The 18,458-nt window shown below is 41.3% G+C and overlaps 1 protein-coding gene across 3 annotated transcripts in view; it reads left to right on the top strand.

Moving 5' to 3' along the window:
* Positions 1–18,007, top strand: part of TIMD4 (T cell immunoglobulin and mucin domain containing 4) — a 31,999-nt gene extending 13,992 nt beyond the window's left edge. The window contains exons 6-9 of one of the 3 annotated variants that reach the window (XM_045436297.1): positions 12,814–12,896; positions 14,369–14,462; positions 15,746–15,785; positions 16,684–18,007. In XM_045436297.1, the coding sequence (XP_045292253.1) occupies positions 12,814–12,896; positions 14,369–14,462; positions 15,746–15,785; positions 16,684–16,768 (302 nt within the window). In that variant the 3' untranslated portion in view covers positions 16,769–18,007. Of the gene's footprint in view, positions 1–6,064; positions 6,224–12,813; positions 12,897–14,368; positions 14,463–15,745; positions 15,786–16,683 lie in introns of those variants that run through there. The other 2 variants (XM_045436306.1, XM_045436314.1) reach the window with 2 other exon arrangements.
* The last annotated feature ends 451 nt before the right edge of the window (positions 18,008–18,458 follow it).

Consider the following 18,458-nt stretch of genomic DNA (forward strand, 5'->3'; position numbering starts at 1 on the left):
AAGTAGGTTATCTCCTGCTTCAGTGCTCCCTCTACTTTTAAGGCATTTGCTGTAGACATCATGTGTAAAGGCCTACCTAGGGTGGCAAATCCTTGCCTCCACTCTAAGACTGCCTAGAAATGGAGCTCAGAGATGTGAAGTGACTTGCCCGAGATCGCACAGCTAGACAGAGAGAGATCTGAGACTCACACCCAGGTTTCAGGGGGTTTAAACTTGTGTTCATTAACTCCCAGGGAGGAGTATTGTCTATGGAAATCTGGGAAACTGAGAAGATTAGAAACTGGGGCCCAGAAAATGGGAGGGAATGCTTTCAGAAACAGCTGCTCTGTTACTGTGTCTTTCTGTTTGACAAAGTCATCCAAAGCTTCATGGTCCAGAGCAAGCTGGCCTTTCCAAGGAGCCAAGGGATTCTCAGGGGACAAAGTGGTTGGAGATGAGACTTTTCTCTTTATCTTGGAATTTGTTTTGGGTACTTGGAAATAGGTAATATGATTTTTTGGTAAAGGCGTTTCAAATCCGTCATTACTTAAACATGGCTTATTGAATTGATTTTCTATACATGGCATGGGAATAAATAAGTCATGACATCTGTCCTAAAAGGGGTCACACTTTAGTAAGATAGACAGGCTATGTATAGCAAACAGTCATCCAGTGGGTTTAGTTTTGGGATAGAAGTATGGAAAGTTTTCCTGGGGGCCCAAAGAAGGGAAAGATGGATTCTCTCCTGGAAAGGATGGCCAGCATAATTTAACTTAATGATCTTTGAATTGGTTCTTCAAGGATGAGAATATTTCATTGTGCAGGGAAGGGTGAACAGGCAGGAAGAAGAGCATGAACAAAAAGAAGGGAACTTGATAAGAGTATGAAATCTTTGGAGCTTGTCTAATAGTCTAGTTTAATCTAATAGAGACAAGAAGCTGGGAATGGTCTAGGTTCTTAAGGGACTTGATTGATAGGCTGAAGAATTTAGATTTTATTCCAGGGTCATGAGAAACCATTCATGTTTTCTGGGTAGGGAATGATATTTCCAGTTCTGTTTTAGGAAACATTGCTCTGGTAAGAGTGTGGGAGATGTATGAGAAGGAGCAAGCCTGGGGGCAGAGAGGCTACCCAGGAGCCTTTTGTAATAATTCATACCAGAGATGAATGTCTAGAGTAGAATAATGGCAGCAGTAACTACAGAGAGGGGACAGAGTCAAAGCCACATAGGAGTTAGGATTGGGAGGACAGTGACCAGAGTAAGAATGAAGGATGACTCATTCTCTGTACTTGGGAGGTTAGATTGATGTGACAGGTTAACTAGTAAGGAACCCCAGGAAAAAGGGTGAATTTGTTTGGGAGAGCTGGAGTTTGAAGGGCCCCTGAGGAATGTCTAATGGGCAGTTGGGAATATGGGGCTGGGTTGACTTACGGATGCCTGGGTGAGAATGGGTGTCTTTGATGATTGGCACCTATCTCTGATCAAATAATAATTACCATGATTCAGGTTACAATTGCTGAACAGGGACTTAAAAATACACCAATAATTTAATACATATTATCTCATAAGGGACAGTTCAGGGCTCTAGATACGATTTGGGGAATCACTGATAATAAATGACACTTACCAAATGCTTTTTATATACCAGGCTTGGGCACAGTGTCTCATTGTGAGGCATTGTCTGCATCTGTGAGAAAGATGCTATCATTACTTCCATTATAAAGGAAAAGAAACTGAGGTTTGGAGAAGTTAAATTTGCCAGAGTTTGAACCCTGGGTCTCTTGGCTCTTGAAACTCAGCTCTTAAGCACTTTATTATATTTTCTCATTAGGAGAGGGAAAATGGAAAGCTTCTGTGAAATCACCTAAAGATATTGTGTGAGATGGAGGGAGAAATGAAAAGGTACAACCCCATAAAGGGACAACTACATTGGAAGAGGAGGCAGGGATGAAGACAGAAAAAGTAGGAAGGGATCCAGCAGAGCATGAGTGCAGAGAGGGCTGAGCTGACAAAAGTTATGGAGGGTATAGTCAAATACTGGGAAATTCAGAATGCTGGTCAAGAAGGATGAGGCCCTTAGGTGGCTGTGAACCATTAGGTGAACAGTGTTAGCTCTCTGGGTGGATGCTCTGAAGTCCAAGACAAGCAATTGTTAGAGAGTGAATATTAGGTGTTCTTTCAAGAAGTTTGAGGATGGATATTTAGAGAAGGAGATAGTGAAGGGAGCAAGGTTTGTCCTGGTGTAGCAGAAGGGGATCAGTCAAAAATGAGAGAGGTAGGGTTTGGTCTAGAAATGGAGGTAAGAGAAAAGGGAGTGAGGATAGAATAAATGAAAGTGTGGAGCAATCTGATCTCATGTTGACCTCCCAGGGGATGGAACCAAGACCTTGAACTTCAAGGTCATCCAGTTCATGTATATACCAGACCTGGCCATGGGTTGAAAACACAGGGTGCTTAGTAAAAATATAGATTGCCTTACTCTACCCAAGGCTTGAAGAATTAGAACCTACCCTGGGGGTGGGTCTAAGAAATTGTATGCTTAGCCAACTTCCTCAGGAGATTCTTTTTTTTAAATTTTTTTTTTTCAACGTTTATTTATTTTTGGGACAGAGAGAGACAGAGCATGAACGGGGGAGGGGCAGAGAGAGAGGGAGACACAGAATCGGAAACAGGCTCCAGGCTCTGGGCCATCAGCCCAGAGCCTGACGCGGGGCTCGAACTCCCGGACCATGAGATTGTGACCTGGCTGAAGTCGGACGCTTAACCGACTGCGCCACCCAGGCGCCCCAGGAGATTCTTTTGAAGCCATCCCATCCCTGGCCCCAAGAAGACATTTAGGAGTTGCTGGTGTAGTGTGCACTCTTCGTTCTACATAGAAAGAAACTGAGGCACACAGGCATAAAAAAGTTCAAAGAGAAGTGGGAAGGAGGCCCCAGATAGGACTCTCTTCTGGCTCTCAAATCAGAGCTCTTTCCCCTACATTGCACTATTTTATTAAAGACAAAGCTGAGCCGTGTTAGAACTTAACATTTTTTCTGGGTCCTCAGTTGATCAAGGACATAAAGAAGTTGTAGGGGGAATTGCTGTTTTCAGTACAAGTTCAGCAGAAGGAACAGAGGAAGGCAGGGGAATGAAGCAAAGCTCATTTTCACTCACAAATGCCGTTGTTAGGAGGAAAGAAATTGGATGCAGTTGATTTCAAAGTCAACATCTTTCGTGAGGCATTAGCCGATTTGTTTTATCTCTCATGCCCACGCTGTTCACAGGCTTGAATCAGTTGTAGGCTGGCAGTCTGGGGATAAAGGCAAAGGACAAAAAATGGATTTTCATGATTCTTCTCACAATAGCATTATATTCTACCAACCGTACAAATGATATTTTTTCATTAATAAAGCTGGGATTGAATCTGTGTAATTCTAGCATCTAACAGCTCACCTTCAGAAAGGTCAACCAAATAAAAACAAAGGGAGTTGCCAAGCTTTACGAGAAGTATGTTTGTGGTAAAGCAAACAAAGGGAAAAAGAAGTAAGGTGTCTATTTCAGCCACTGAAATAGACCATGGAGCCAGTCCTAAGATGGGGTCTCGTTGACGGATAACCCAGTGAGCTGGGTGACCACTCTGCACACCGAAATATTCCTCCGACACTGATCTAGGCCCTGGAGAGATCTTTGGTGTCACAGGGGGAAGGGTAATGACATACCTCGGCAGGTTCTGTGATGAGGCAAGGTATCGGTTCTCCCACTGTGAACAAGTCATTGACTGAAGCCCTTTGGCATGGCCGCCTGTTGAACTCTGGGGTGCTCAGCAGCCCAGCAGAGGGGGGCAGACATGGAAGGTGGAATCAGATAACATTGCTCTAACATTGTGAAGAGTTTTCAATCAATAAGAATCGTGCCTCAGATAAATCTCACAGGCTCTGATACTGCCACTGCTTGACTGGTGACCATTACTAGCTGTGCAGTCCTGGGCAAGAGATGGGACCTCCCTAAGTTTCAGTTGCCTCCTCTTTCAAGCACTCTGCTGAAGTTTACTTCCCTCGGTAGATTTATTTTGAAGTTCAAGAGTGATAATGTGAAAGTGTTTTGTGCACTTTCAGCTGCTTACATTGTGCTCATTATCATCATCATCAATAATAATAGTTAGAAATATATAGTTATTTATATATTAATATTATTATAATAAATTATAATAAATTGCAAAAATTATATTATTAATATTAAAATATTAAAGTAATAGTTAGAAAGATCTCCTTTCCAAAAACTGCACCCATCAAAGCAGCAAAAAAGGTTAGGGTTCCATTCCAAATGGATTTCTTCCTATTTTGCCACAAAATAGCAAGATCATTCACTCTCCACCACTGAACTTTCTATGGCAACTGTATGTGAGCATTTGCCATATTTTCCAAAGACTGTAGAGCTCAGAGGATAAGAGCTTGGCCTCTGCAGGTAGATAATCCTGGCTCTGAGATTTGCTCTTTCCTTTCCTAGCTACGTGACTTGGGCAAGTCACCTGACATCTCTAGGCCACAGGATTCTCACTGGGCAGTGAGAAAACCAACGGTGTCTATTGCAAAGCATTTTCTTTAAAAAAATTTTTTTTTTAAGGTTTACTTATTTTTGAGAGAGAAAGAGAGAAAGGGAGACAGAGACTCTGAAGCAGGCTCCACACAGTCAGTGCAGAGTCCAGTGCAGGGCTCAAACTCACAAGCCGTGAGATCATGACCTGCGCTGAAATCAAGAGTTGGGTGCTTAACCGACTGAGCCACCAGGTGCCTGACTGCAGAGCATTTTCTGAGCTCAAACATGGAAGTGCTTTGACATGGAAGTACTTGGCATTGTGTCTGGCATGTAGTATAGTTAAGTGCTTGGTATATGGTATCCACTTATTATTATTGTTGTTGTTAGCATTTCTGAGGTTCCTTGGTAAAGTGAGGACTTCGCCACCTCCCTCAACCAAAATCAATCAGCTGGTGTAGGAAGAGCAGTGCCCTGCAGAGAGGAGTCCGGGGTTGGGGGGGTGGGGATGGTGGATTAGGGATGAGGTCTTAGCTCTGCTTCACTTCATATTGGCACGTGAGAGTAGTGACTTGAGGTGACAACTCTGGGCTCTCATAATGATGACGACATTTTTGTTGGTGGGGCATCCTTGGAGGCAGTGGAAGTTTGACGCAAAGTTTGGAACTCAGTGACTTAAAAAAATATATATATGATATAAAATTCATATCACATATATAAATATATAAATATGTGATATTAATATATAAAATATATAGATATATATGTGATATAAAATTTATATCATATATATAATATATATATACTTTTTTGAGAGAGAGAGAGTGAGCAGGGGAGGGGCAGAGAGAGAGAGGGTGGGGGGAGTAGAGGATCTGAAGCTGGCTCCATGCTGACAGCAACGAGCTCAATGTGGGGCTGGAAGTCAAAAATTGTGAGGTCATGACCTGAGCTGAAGTCAGATGTTCAATCAACTGAGCCACCCAGGTGCCCCGGAACTCAGTGACTCTCAAATAATGGTGTTCTAGAGTTTCCTTCTGTTAACTCATCTGCATGAAATGTGAAGTCATCTTACCATTCCTTCTTCTTTATGAACCACATTGGGTGCCAACCCAATTTGCTGTCTGTTCCCTTTCAAAATTTAAAAAAAAAAAAAAAAAAAAGGTCCTTACCCAATTTTGCCCTTGGTGCTAAGGAACACCTGACTCACATATGGAATGATTGATTTATTTCAGCATATGGTGCTCTTTTGATCATTGCACATATTAAAAACATTCAGAGGTCTCCAAAATTTTAAAACAAGTATGTGAATTGAAGAAAGTTGTGTTTCTGTTTTCAAAAGCCGTTTTGAAATTCCAGATCTGCATTAGTGCTGCCAGGCAAGTACAAAAAATATGGGTTCTAGTCACTTCCTTCGTTACTCATTACTGTGAAACCCTGAATGAGTGAAACTGTCTCTAGATTTTAGTTTTTCCTTAAAAAGGGGGGGATCAGAGGAGATAATTTCGAATTCTTTTCAAATCTAAAATACTCTCAGAAGGATCTTTTTTATCTTGCCTTTGAATTTTTAAGGCCATACCACCAGTGGTCCAGAAGGGGGCAGCATAAGCCAGCTGCTACCTATGGAAGAACACCTGAAGGCTTGAAGTTGTCACTTTTAAAGTCCTAGGATTGTGTTAAGATTGTATCATTGAGTTGACTTATATCAGAACTAAATTTGCTTTAAAAGTACATACAGATGAGTCCTGTGTCTATGAATTTAATGAGTCAAAATACTTAGTTATCAGTTTTTAAACAGACCCACTGAGAATATAGAGTGCTTTTATTTCCAGTTGATTTCTGGCACGTAGCCCACGGGCTAGAGTTTGTATTTTCAAATAGGATGCTAATATGCTCTTTTTCTTTCCTCTCAGAGTGGTTATAATCATGATTTTTTGAGTCATTCAGAGTTGAGTTCAAATTTCCTTTATTATCTGTGCTACCTTGAAAGAGTGATTTAAACTTATTCAGCCTCAGTTTATGTCTGTAGAATGGATGGTATAAGCATGAAGTGAGATAATTTATATGAAGTGCTTATCGCTCTGCCAGGCATACTGTAGTGCTCAATAAGTTGACTTTTACAGGGAGTTCCAAGTAATTTTGAAGCAAATTTCCACCAGTGGGATGGCAAACGGGGTGATGTTCAAAATGGATTTTAAAAGATTTTCTTAACTCAAAATTCAATGCCATTCCAGATCTGCACATAGCATGTAGTTTTATTTCAGTGAGTAAGTTCAAATCCACTACCTTAGGCATAACCATCTTGAGGGGAAGTCTCATCACTCTAGGGTCTGAAGGTCTGAAGGTTTTAGCATTAAAATTGTGCTCTGATATAACACATTTAATTCCCTGACTCCATGGGTGTTGTTTTTGCATCCAGGGATTAACTATACCGGAAGTCAGCAAACTCTTCTGTAAAGGGCCAGACTGTACATATTTTAGGTCCTACCAGCCATGCTGGTGGTCTCAACTACTCCGCTCTGCCCTTGTAGTACAAAAGCAGCCCCAGATAACACATGAACAAATGGGCACTTCAATAAAACTTTACTGATGGGCATTCAATATGAATTGCCTGTAGTTTGCATGTGTGATGAGTTATTCTTCTTTTGATTTTTCCCCAATAAAAAAATATTAAAATGATTCCTAGCTCTCAGGCTGTACAAAAACAGGCAGCAGGTTGGATTCAACCCTTGGGCTATAGTTTGGCAACCCTTAATCTATATCATCCAGATACAGGACACATTCTTTAGAAAGGGCAGATGTGAGTCTCCTTCAACAGAGCTCTTCCAGCATATGCACTGAATACTGCTTCCTATCCTACTAGATGATAAAAGTCAAGGCAATGTTTTTATGTTGTGGTTTTAACATTTACACTTTATATTTTTATGTTATAAAATAAATACATGCTCTTGTAAAAGAAAACAGCAAAACACTATAAAGTGAAATGTCCTTGTATTCTAAACATTCTTCCCAAGCCCTCACCCCAAATGAACAAGATGAAGAAATAATTACCATAACAGTTTGGGCTATATCTTTTCAGATCATTTTTTTTTTCTCACGACAGAGTAACGTCTATCATTTTTTTTCACACAAAAAATTTACAAAATCATTTTTAAACGTACTTTAAAATGTATTCAACATTTTTTTCAATAAATCTTTATTACAAAGTCACTATGTATCATGCATGTATTAGTTTGAACCATATGAAATGCTGATATTTAAACCACTTTTTAAAAGCTTTTTATTTTGAAACAGTTTTAGACTCAACACAAACTTGCAAAAATAGTACAGAGAAATCTATATGTTCCTCCAGTTTCCCCCTCCTCCCCCAAAAACATCTTACATAACTGTAGCACGTGGTCAAAGTAGGAAATGGACATTGGCATGATGCAATTAACAAGTCTACAAACTCTACTTGGATTTCACCAGTTTTTACATGCATTCATTATCTAAAAGCAAACAAACAAACCATTTTTGATATACAGAAAAGTCTCTCTGCCTATATATAAGTCTATATCTTGCTCTAGAGACTTATATGTATTACATATATATGTATATTATGCACATATTACACACACACATATAATATGTAATATACACATATATAACATGTAATATACATACATACATATTACACACATACATATTCCATACATATATAATATGTAATATACACACATGATATATAATATGTAATATACACATATATATGATATATAATATATAATATACATACATATGTGTGTGTGTGTGTGTGTGTGTGTGTGTGTGTGTGTATATATATATATATATATATATATATATCCTGAACATCTTTGTACACCAGTACTTGCATCTAGGGGGGGTGTCTTTTACTAATAGCATCACTGAGTTCTTTTTCAGCTGTGAGTTGATGTGTTTCTAACAGTGATCTTCAAAGTGTCACTTAGAAGGTCACTGTGGCAGTGCTTCAGCGAAACCTTGAGAGTTTGCTCTTGACTCAGGCATCTTGGAGAGTTTTCAGTAATTAACATATGATATATATTTTACAGTTAAAATTTTCTCATTTGAGAAAATCTAGAAATTATAAAAAAGTACTAATTAAAAAATTTTTAATTGCCTATAATATTTACACTCAATGTCAGATGTATCTAGTCTTTCAGTATTTCTTTTCAGTTTTCCTTGTGAAGCAAGAGGTATGCATGTGTTTGTTGTATATTCTTAAGTATTTACATACTGATTTTCTATACTAAACATAGCTTTACATCCTTTTTAAAAAATTACCATGAAAAATAATCATTTTCTCAGGTCATTCAAATTCTTTTTTACAAAGGCATCCAGAAATTTAAAGGTTGAAAAGGACATAGGAGATTGGTTGGGGCAATATCAGCGTTTTAGGATGAGTAAACTGTGGCTCAGAGAGAGCAAATATCATGCCCAGGGTCACACAGCCAGGAAGCCTGGGGTAGATACATATTCAGAGACGGCAGTGCAGCGTTGGGGAGACCCAGGTGTGTTCTCACAGTGCTCCAAGGTCTGGGGTGGAATCCCACAGGAATTCCACTTTGCCAGAGTACCCATAAGCCAATTTACTGATTTACAATGACAACTCTGCCAAGACTGTCCATATTTTCGTATTTTTTTTTTAATATAAATGCATTCTCACCCTGTAGGGAAGTCTAATATTAATCAGAAGTATCAGTGAGTCCATAGACCTGGGAAAAGTGTGGTTAAGTTGAAGATTCTTTTATCGTTGTTATGGTGATGAATTTCTTTTAGGTAGATAACCATACATACATGGTGAAAGTACAAAGCGTACAAAAACATTTTAAATGAGGGTCAGTCTTCCTGTCATCCCTTGTGCCCGTCCCCAGAGCCGCTGTTCCTGTGGAAGACCTTAGTGATCACTGTGTCTCTTTTGAATTCCCAAGGATGCTGTAAAAATTTACCAGAAATGTAGTGGCATAGACCAACACAAATTTATCATCTTATTGTGCAGGAGGTCAGAAGTCCTAAAATTGAGGTGTCAGCAGGGCCATGTTCTCTCTGAAGGCTCTAAGGGAAGATCCCTTCTCGTCTCTTCCAGCTTCTGGCGCCTCCGAGATTCCTTGGCTTGAAGCCACATGCCTTCAATCTCCGCCCATCTTTACGTGGCCTTCCCTGTGTGTTTCTCTGTGTCGTCTTCTCTCCTTACAAGGACGCCTGCCATTGGATTTAAGACCTATCCTAAATCTAGGATGGTTTCATCTCAATATCTTTAATTACATTTGCAAAGTTGCCCTATTTCTAAAAGGTCACAGTCTGAGGTTCTGAGTACACATAATTTTGAGGAAGACCATACTTAATCTACCACAGTTCCCCTCTCACAGAATTGCTTTTCTTGCAAGTTCGGGGGGGCTCCTGCCTTTGCCTGAATGTGCTTGTGTAACAGGTCAGGGTCTTGAGAGTGGAAGGACCAAGGTAGCACAGAAAACACAGAAGTGAGTAGTCTTCACTTGCCTACCCCATCCCCTAGCTGTTAGCATCACTGCGTTTCATGGGAAACAAATGTCGCCAGCCATTTATTCGGTGTCTAACTCTATCTAACACTGGGTTTGGAGTGCCTCCATTGGGGCTTTTGGCATTTTCTGAAGAAGAGAAGGAAGATGAGGAGAAGGAGGGGAAGGAGGAGGAGGAGAAGGAGGAGAAGGAGGAGTATTGTTTGGTATCACTCAGCAGTGTTTGTGTTTACAAAATGTCTCTCCCATTAGACAATTCCAATTTAAAATACAGATTAGCTGTGACAAAACTGACCTGGGATGGCTTTTCTCTTTGATGGTTTCAATTTCCAGCTTATCCGTCACAAATGATTGTAATACTATAGGATTTTGACAAAACAGGGGTAGGAGATTTGAATTCTTACCTGCAATTTCCAGCTGTAGGGGATAATAGCAGAGAGAAAAACAACAATAACTGAGTGGTAGGATATGAAAACATGCTGAATTTTCTCCTCAGAGTTTATGCTCCTAGGCATTCAACAGGTCACTTTTCCTGTCGAAGAAATAAACTCTTGTACCAAATTATGAGCCTTAGAAAACCCATCATGTTTTTTCTTATGCCTTGAGTGCAAGGAAGGCTGGGAGAAACAATGATCAATTTCAGTAATTATCGGCCTAGATTTTTATTATATTCAGGCCTCGTCTATGTGTGGCTTTATGTTCTATCAGCAGGTTTTGTTGCACATGTGATTTTGCATTCTTCCTTGGCGTTTTCTCCTGGCCTGGATTCCTTGACACAGTTCTCACTTTCTACTCTCTGCCATTTGTTTCTTCTGCTTCCTTCTCCCTCACCTTCTCTGCCCACCTTTTAAGTGCTGGGGTTTCTTAGGATTCCTGCTCTTCTCTCTCTGGACATGCAGCTCTTGGATTTCTTATATGCTCTGAGGATTTTAACTCTCCTTGGAGACCGATGACTCCCAAATCAGTATCTGCAACTCCAACTTTTCCTGAGTTTGATTCAGATTTAAATCTGCCAACTGCACGTTAGGCCAGTGTTGTGTGTGTGTGTCCCTCAGGTGCCTTCCTCACCGACTATAAATCTGAACTCCTCATCCTTTTCACTGAGACGGACACTTCTGCTCTGCTTCTTCTGTGCCCAGTCTCAGCAGACAGCTGGGCAATGGCCCAGAGTCTCAAGAAGGAATTTGCAAATTATCTAAGACTTGTTTCTTTCTCACCCTCCCGTTCAACGTCCACTTCCTCTTGACCTCCCTAAGCATTTCTGGAATCTGTCTCTCTCCCTTTGTTTCTACTGGCTCTGAATTTCGGACCTGGGACCAGATGATAACTGATCATCTCATCTGGTTATTTCCTTATCCTCTTAACTAGACCATAACAAGCTTAAGATGTTTCCATAGTTTCCCACTGCCTACAGCATTAAACGGAGACTTACCAGCATGACTGGTTCCTGCCCATCTCTGTGTCATCCTCTGCCACTCCACATTCCTCATTTTCTACCTTCACAGCCTCTTGCCATCCCACTTGGAACCACACTGTTCCATGCTTCATGGCTTTTCTGATGCTGCTCTACCTAAAAGGCCCTTGCTATCTTTCATTGCTAATTCTTACCCAACCTTAACTGAGTTCAGGTGTTACTCATTCAACAAACACTTACTGAGCAACGAGTGTGTGCCAGGCAGTGTTGGGGTCCCATTGTTGAGCAGGCAGAGGGACACTGTCCTCATGGAGCTTAATTCTAGAAGTTCTCACTGAACTATGATGGTAGGCTACATGCCTCTCCCTGTGCCTGCCCTCATCAGCAACCTTCCATGGTCCATCATTACCTCGGCCCATGGGGCCACTGGTCTTCCTTCTGTAATGTACTATAAATTTCATGATGGTGGGGCCATGCCGTGTTCATCTTAGCATTCTTAGTGCCTGGAATAGTACTTAGCATTTGGTAGATTTTCAGTATGTTTTCCTTGATGAACTCAATTATTGTTTATACATAAAAACATCCATGTCTCATGAGACCTTCACCTTCTGGAGAACACTTACCCTTGGTCCTCCAGAACAGGTCAGCCATCCTTGTGATATGCCCCTACATCTTGAATTATTTATTCCCAGAATTTTGCACAATTAGGACATTATTTTTTCAACCACTCCTTTTTTTTTTTGTTTGTTTCAGTTTGATTTCCTGAGGGCGCCTGGGTGGCTCAGTCGGCTAAGCATTTAAATTCGGCTCAGGGCATGATCTCACAGTTTGTCAGTTCAAGCCCCGCATCAGACTCAGTGCTGACAGTTCAGAGCTTGGAGCCTGCTTCAGATTCTGCATCTGCCTCTCTTTCTCCCCCCACCCCACCTCAAGCTCTGTCTCTCTCAACAATAAAACAAAAAATTAGAAAAAAAATTGTTTACAAAAATTTGGTTTTCTGCCTTAAGTTGTAAATTTCATCAACCAGGTTGATGGTCAGGCTAGCACAGTACATGGCCTATAATAAATGTATAATAGATATTTGTTAACTAATGGATTGGCACATTTTTTGGCTGGATAAAAATCCTGAATGTGTTGCTGGGACCTACAGAAAATGTAGACCTAATTGCCTGCTGACCTAATGCCCCACTCTACCCATCTATAAAATGGAGATGTTCCTGTGGCATAATGTTGGATAGCAGCTGAGTATCAGATAAAACCATCTCAAAACAAATGTGTTGTAAATAAATTATACAAAAAGAAAAGATGGGATTGAAAGACTAAACACATCAACTAAAATTCCAGATGAGGTTTGAAATGCCTATTTCAGGATGTGGTATTTTATTCCACAGAAAATATAAACATTTCCCCCCACTTTTCCTCCCCAGAATCTGAGACAGCAATGGTTGTGCAGAATGAAGCTCAATCAGAAGAGGTAAAATTTTTGTGAAGTATTTGAAGCATGTGACTTCCATTTTTAAAATCCACAATAGAGGTTTGCAGAAATGAACTGGGGAGGACAGATCTATCTAAGCAGCAACGGTTGTGAGTTAGCTGAGGAATCTGTAGACTTGTGCTCTTGGCAGAACTAACATTCATATTGTTACTTCTATATGTGCAGATGCTTTGGAAACCAATAAGAAAAAAAAAACCATACAAAAACATGGAAAGATCAATATGTGTTCCTTCTGCATGGCCCAGGGTTAATGACGTCCTGCAGAATCAACCCTTGCCACCGGCATATTTCTTATTTGCTGACCGTGCCTTTCATTAATTTTCATCATCACAAAAGTGGTTCAAGCTGCATCAAGTAAAAACTGTCAGCAGTATAGACACTTATAAGGGAAAAGGGAAAAGGGTCCCCATCCCTTCTTTCTTCCTTCCCTTCTCCCTCTGCAGAGAGAGATTGTTGTCCCTCCTTGCTGCTGTGTTGGAGAAAGGGACAGGAAGGTGAGGAAATGGAGCGTGACCTGGGCAGCAGAGGTGGCATTGAGGCCCTACCAGAACTAGATGCTGCCTGCAGAGCAAAACTCCTCAAATGATTTGGTGTCAGAAGTCCTGTACACTCATAAAAATTAAAACAAATTTAAAGTGATGTGAATTCATTTAAAAGCAAAGAAAGCAAATCTATTACTTGTTGACCTAAATAACGTTTTATGAAAAATAACTCTATTTTCCCCGAACGAAAAAATATTAGCAAGAGAAGTGGCATTAGTGGCATTGTTTGACATTTCTGCAAATCTCATTAATGTCTGGCTTGCTAGGAGACAGAAAGATACTCTTATCTGCTTGCATATTCTATCATCGGAATGGTGACAGTAGTCCATTACTTGTCACGTAACCTCTGGGAAACCCTACCTTCCATCTTGTGAGAGAATAACAGTGAAAAGGGCAAATAATGTCTCATGAAAATCGTTTTGATCTCATGGGTCCCCTGGCTACACTTTGAGAACCACTGCTGTCAAAAAGTTGAAATTGAGTTCCATTTTCCTCTTCTATCTTGTTGCCTCTGGAGGTCTAAGTCTGCTGAGGTCCTGAGCTGCACAGAACTGGGCAGAACTCAAAGGATTTAGGTGGTAGCCAATGAAGAGACTTGACCATGGAGAACACAGGGCTCACAGTACAGCTCTTTCCTAGCTTCAGACCCCTGAGCCCCACAGCTCATATGCCTGATGTCAGAGACAGGAAGATTTGGGGGTCTGGGAAAATGTTCCAGATTTTCGGAGATTATTTTTAAAAACTTCTGATTTGTAAGGCTGCCTTGTCTTGATCTTGAGACATGTCGGGCAAAATGGGGTGAGAAGCAGTGAAGCTGCTGGTGGAGGGAAGATATGATTGGGACCGGAAGCTGTGTGAGTATGAAGTTCAGAAACGAGTGGCCCCATCACCTTCCCTGTGTCTCACCAGGTAAAAATGGTCATCAACCCTGACCTGCTAATGATCATTGCTCCCTCCGTGGGATTTGTGCTGTTGGTGTTGCTTGTGGCGTTTTTCCTTCGAGGTAAGGAGGGCAGGCCCAGGTGGGATGGAGCCCTCAGAGCTGTGGAGGCTCCAGGAGGGCCTGGGAGTGAACAGATTCTGCTTTCTGGCCCTGCCTCCATCCCCCTGAGTCCTCTTTCCATCTGGTCCCTATCCTGGTCAAGGGAAACTCATTCTCCCTAAGATGCTAAAGCCTTCATGTATCATCTTCCTGATGGAGTTTATATTTTGGAAAAGAAAAAAAAAAAAAGAGTACTTTCATTTACTGGATGCATAACCTGTGACAGTTCTGATGCTATGCTCTTGATGTGCCTCTTTTCTCCCTCATTACTGCCTTAAGTGGAAAGTGCCATTATTATCATTGTCTGGGGTGGAGGAAGTTGTGGCCTGGCCTCCTCCCCTGACTAGGACTGCCCCAGGAAGAAAGCCATGAAGGATCTTGGCCTTATTATCTCCTTAAAGCAAGCTTTCCTTACCTGGGTTCCACAGAGAGACCTCGGGGGAAAGTGAATCCCTTGAAATCATGTGTAAAGGTACTTGCATGTTGATATCTGCATTTTTCAAGGGGCAGCGTCCATAATTGTTACTAGATTCTCCAGCCGGTCTGTGACCTTGCACCCCTCCTTCCCACCACCACTCCTCACTTTCAAAACAATAGTTTTGAAACACAGCAAAAAGGAGTCATGAAACAGGGTTTTAAGTTGTCATGCAAAGTATAGGCATGTGGCATCTGGTCCTGTTGTAAAATGGGGGAAAACTGTTCTGTAGTCACCAACAGAAACTGTTTCGAGGTGGTAGATAAGGAGATAAGACTGGTAACCATCTCAACTGCTTTGAGCAGCAGTAGCGAAACTTGCACATTTCAGCACCTGTCCCTAGTGAACACCACCAAAGGGAATTTGAAACTCAGTGGAAGCCTGTCTTTAGCCTTCATGCAAAGCCCTCTTAAAGGCAGAGGCCATTGGTCCTCATACAGTTTTGGAAATTCTGAGTATGTCTCATAAGGAAGTGTTTTAAAACTTGAGTGAGTGCTTGAATTATGAGTGGGCAATGACTTAAAAATGAAGCGGCTTAACACTATTGCCCACACATGGGAACAACTGTGTAAGTGATGGGCACTGCCTCAGGACCCATAGAGGCAGTCACTAGATCTGGGAAAAGGAATGCATTTCCCTGCCTAAACCAGTCCCTAAATTCTCACCTTTGGTCCACCTCTGCTCTTGGGAAGGCAGCTCCTGGCTTAACCAAGCATTTCACATGTCCTAACACAGCAACTCTGCTTATACCATGGCTTTGTCTTTTCAGGGAAAGTCATGAAAACCAATTGTTTCCAGAAACACACAAGGTAATTCATCTTGCATGACTGATTGTTGTAATGATTGTACAAGCTGTTACAAATGATTAGATACTACTCAGTGGTTTAATGACTTGTTCTTGTGTTCTGATTAAATACAGGGTTGGAGAAATGTGGCATTAGAGGTGAAAAAGATGTGGGATTTAGCTCACATTAACCTCTGTCCTGGTTAACACTGTGTTATGTTTGTCCGAAATATAAATACAAAGGCAGGTTGCATTAATAGAAGCATGGCATGCAAAAGAGAGAAGGTGATATGTCACTATCCTCTTTGTTCAGAATTTTTTGTTCAACTCTGGGCAATTCATTTTAAAAGGACGTTGTTAAACAGGAGTTTCCAGAGAAGAGAGCTGGCAGTGGGGAAAATGAAAACATGTAGAATATCATTCCTGGGATTTGGTGCCTCTGCCCAATTAGATCATTATAACAGTTTTTTTTTTTTAATAGTCTGAAGAGTCTCTGGAAAGAGATTTTGAATATCTGTCCTGTTTTATAGCTTTTTGGGAAAGAAATGAAAAGATTTGGTGTCACCTGATGAAGACTGTGCTTTCATTAACAATTATGTCAAAACCCAAATATCAGTTAACAAATAAATATTAACAAGTGGGGCTTCGCAAGGTGACTTTCCAAGGTCATAAACACATTTAGATCACAATTTTATATTTTGCCAATATAGAAACTTTTAATTCCGTTATTAGAATAGATTTGCAAAAGCCCTTTATCTCCTGAGGCCTCAGTTTTCCCATATGTGAATGGAGAGGCTTGGACCAGATGGAGTTTGAGCTCTTTTAACTCTAACAGCCATGGTTAGTGGCCTTGTGATTTAGCAGCATCCGTTTATTCCTGGTCCTGGTGTTTCCCATTTTCAGCCTCTCTTTTCTCTTTACAGGCTTGACAATGTTGGAGAGTGTAAAAACACCTCTGAAGATATGCAGCACGGAGGAGAAGTTGAAGATGGTCTTTTCACACTCTAACGGGCCACCTTTTCTTAGGATTGAGGATGGGGGCATCATGTGGGAATTGTCAAAATAAGTCCTAGAATGTTTTATTTTTAAAGCCCCATCTATTCCATTGGTGTCATCCATTCAGTCTTGCATTAATTTCACAAGTGCAAGGTATTTTAGAGACCGAACCTTCCCTGCCAGGTGCTTTAATCTCCTCTGTAGCATCAGGCTAAGGGTTCTTCCAGACTATGCTTGAATAATTTCAGTGATGGTGAGCTCACTACCACACCTAAAGGAGATCATTCAATCTCAGGGCAGTTCTGAGACAGAAATATTTAAAACAAAGCTGTCTCCAGAAAGCACCTGCCTGGCGGTCCTAGTTGAATTTACTGTGTTTACCCAGAACATGTATAATCTCTCTCCTCTCTGGCAGTGCTCCAGATATTGGAAGGAGAGCTTCATGTCTCTCCAAAGTACCTTGCTCCTGGGACATGATTTCTGGTCCCTTCTCTACTCTAGTTGCCTTTGCCTTGTATGCATTTGTATCTCTCTCTTTATGCCCAGCTTACGGAGTTCAGTGCCCCACTCCAGGTATGGTATGAGCAGCCCTGGGTCTCATCAATAATTCAGGAAGTAATGTGGAACCACACCATAATTTCGGCTCACCCCCTGTTTTGTTTTGTTTTTTTTTTTTAAAGAGAAGATTCTCCCTTAAGGAGTGCTCTGCAGTGGTGGGTGTGTGGTCGCACAGAGTCGGGAGTTTCCTGCAACAGGAGGCAAAGGTCCAGGTGGAGGTGGTTGTCAGAGACCTCATTTAAGCTGGAATTTCCCTGGACTCGTACAGTAGCTTCCAAGCTGCCTCCCAATCTATACCCCTTCCCTTCTCGATTGGTTCTCCATGCTGTGGCAGAGATATCCTTTTCTAAACACAGATCGTAGATTCCTGTCTCCTGACTTCTACTTTTGGCATAGAGAAAGCATGTGGGCTCTGCCTGAGGCTGGGTGGCTGGGTGGCCGGGACTTCAGAGGCTAGGCAGCTGACATAGATGAGTGAGGCAAGGGGAAGTGCTGGGCCGTTACAAAGTGGAATGTGTCTGTGTCCACTTGAAGGCATTAACACTCCAACTTAGAATAATGACCTGGCCAAGCAACACATGGCCATGGGCTAGAAGAAGGCAACTGGTCTGAGACTCCAAAGTCCAGGGGGTAGGGTAGGGTTTTGCCAAATGATGACTTAATAAATATACAATTCTTATGCTGAGACTTCCTGATCAGAAGAGATCGTTGGTCTAGTTTTTCCTCTCTCTCCCTCTCTGCAATCAGGATGAATTGGCAGCCACCTACAAATAACTTCCTAGTATCTTGGGCCCAGGAGAGAGAATCACTTCCCTTACAGAGCTTAAAAATCTAAATGAGACAAAACACATATGGGAAATGCAACAGAATGGAATCAGTGTTGATTTTCCATTTGCACAAGGAAGGGCTTTGATGGAGACATCGTTCTTACAGCTGATGTTTACATAGTGGGTCCACAATCAAACCTTGAGGATTTAGAACAACCTAATTCTGCAACCTGGACCTTGGTCTTTCTAGGCTAAATGAGATAACATCCAGTCCTTAAAAAGCATTCGCTATGGTCTAGGTACTCTACCAAGTGTTTCAAGGCAATTTCTCATTGGGTTCTCACAGCAGCCCAGTGAAACAGGTAAATTACTCCTGC

The sequence above is a fragment of the Leopardus geoffroyi genome, chromosome A1, assembly GCF_018350155.1.
Source record: "Leopardus geoffroyi isolate Oge1 chromosome A1, O.geoffroyi_Oge1_pat1.0, whole genome shotgun sequence".
Classification (NCBI taxonomy): Eukaryota; Metazoa; Chordata; class Mammalia; order Carnivora; family Felidae; genus Leopardus; species Leopardus geoffroyi.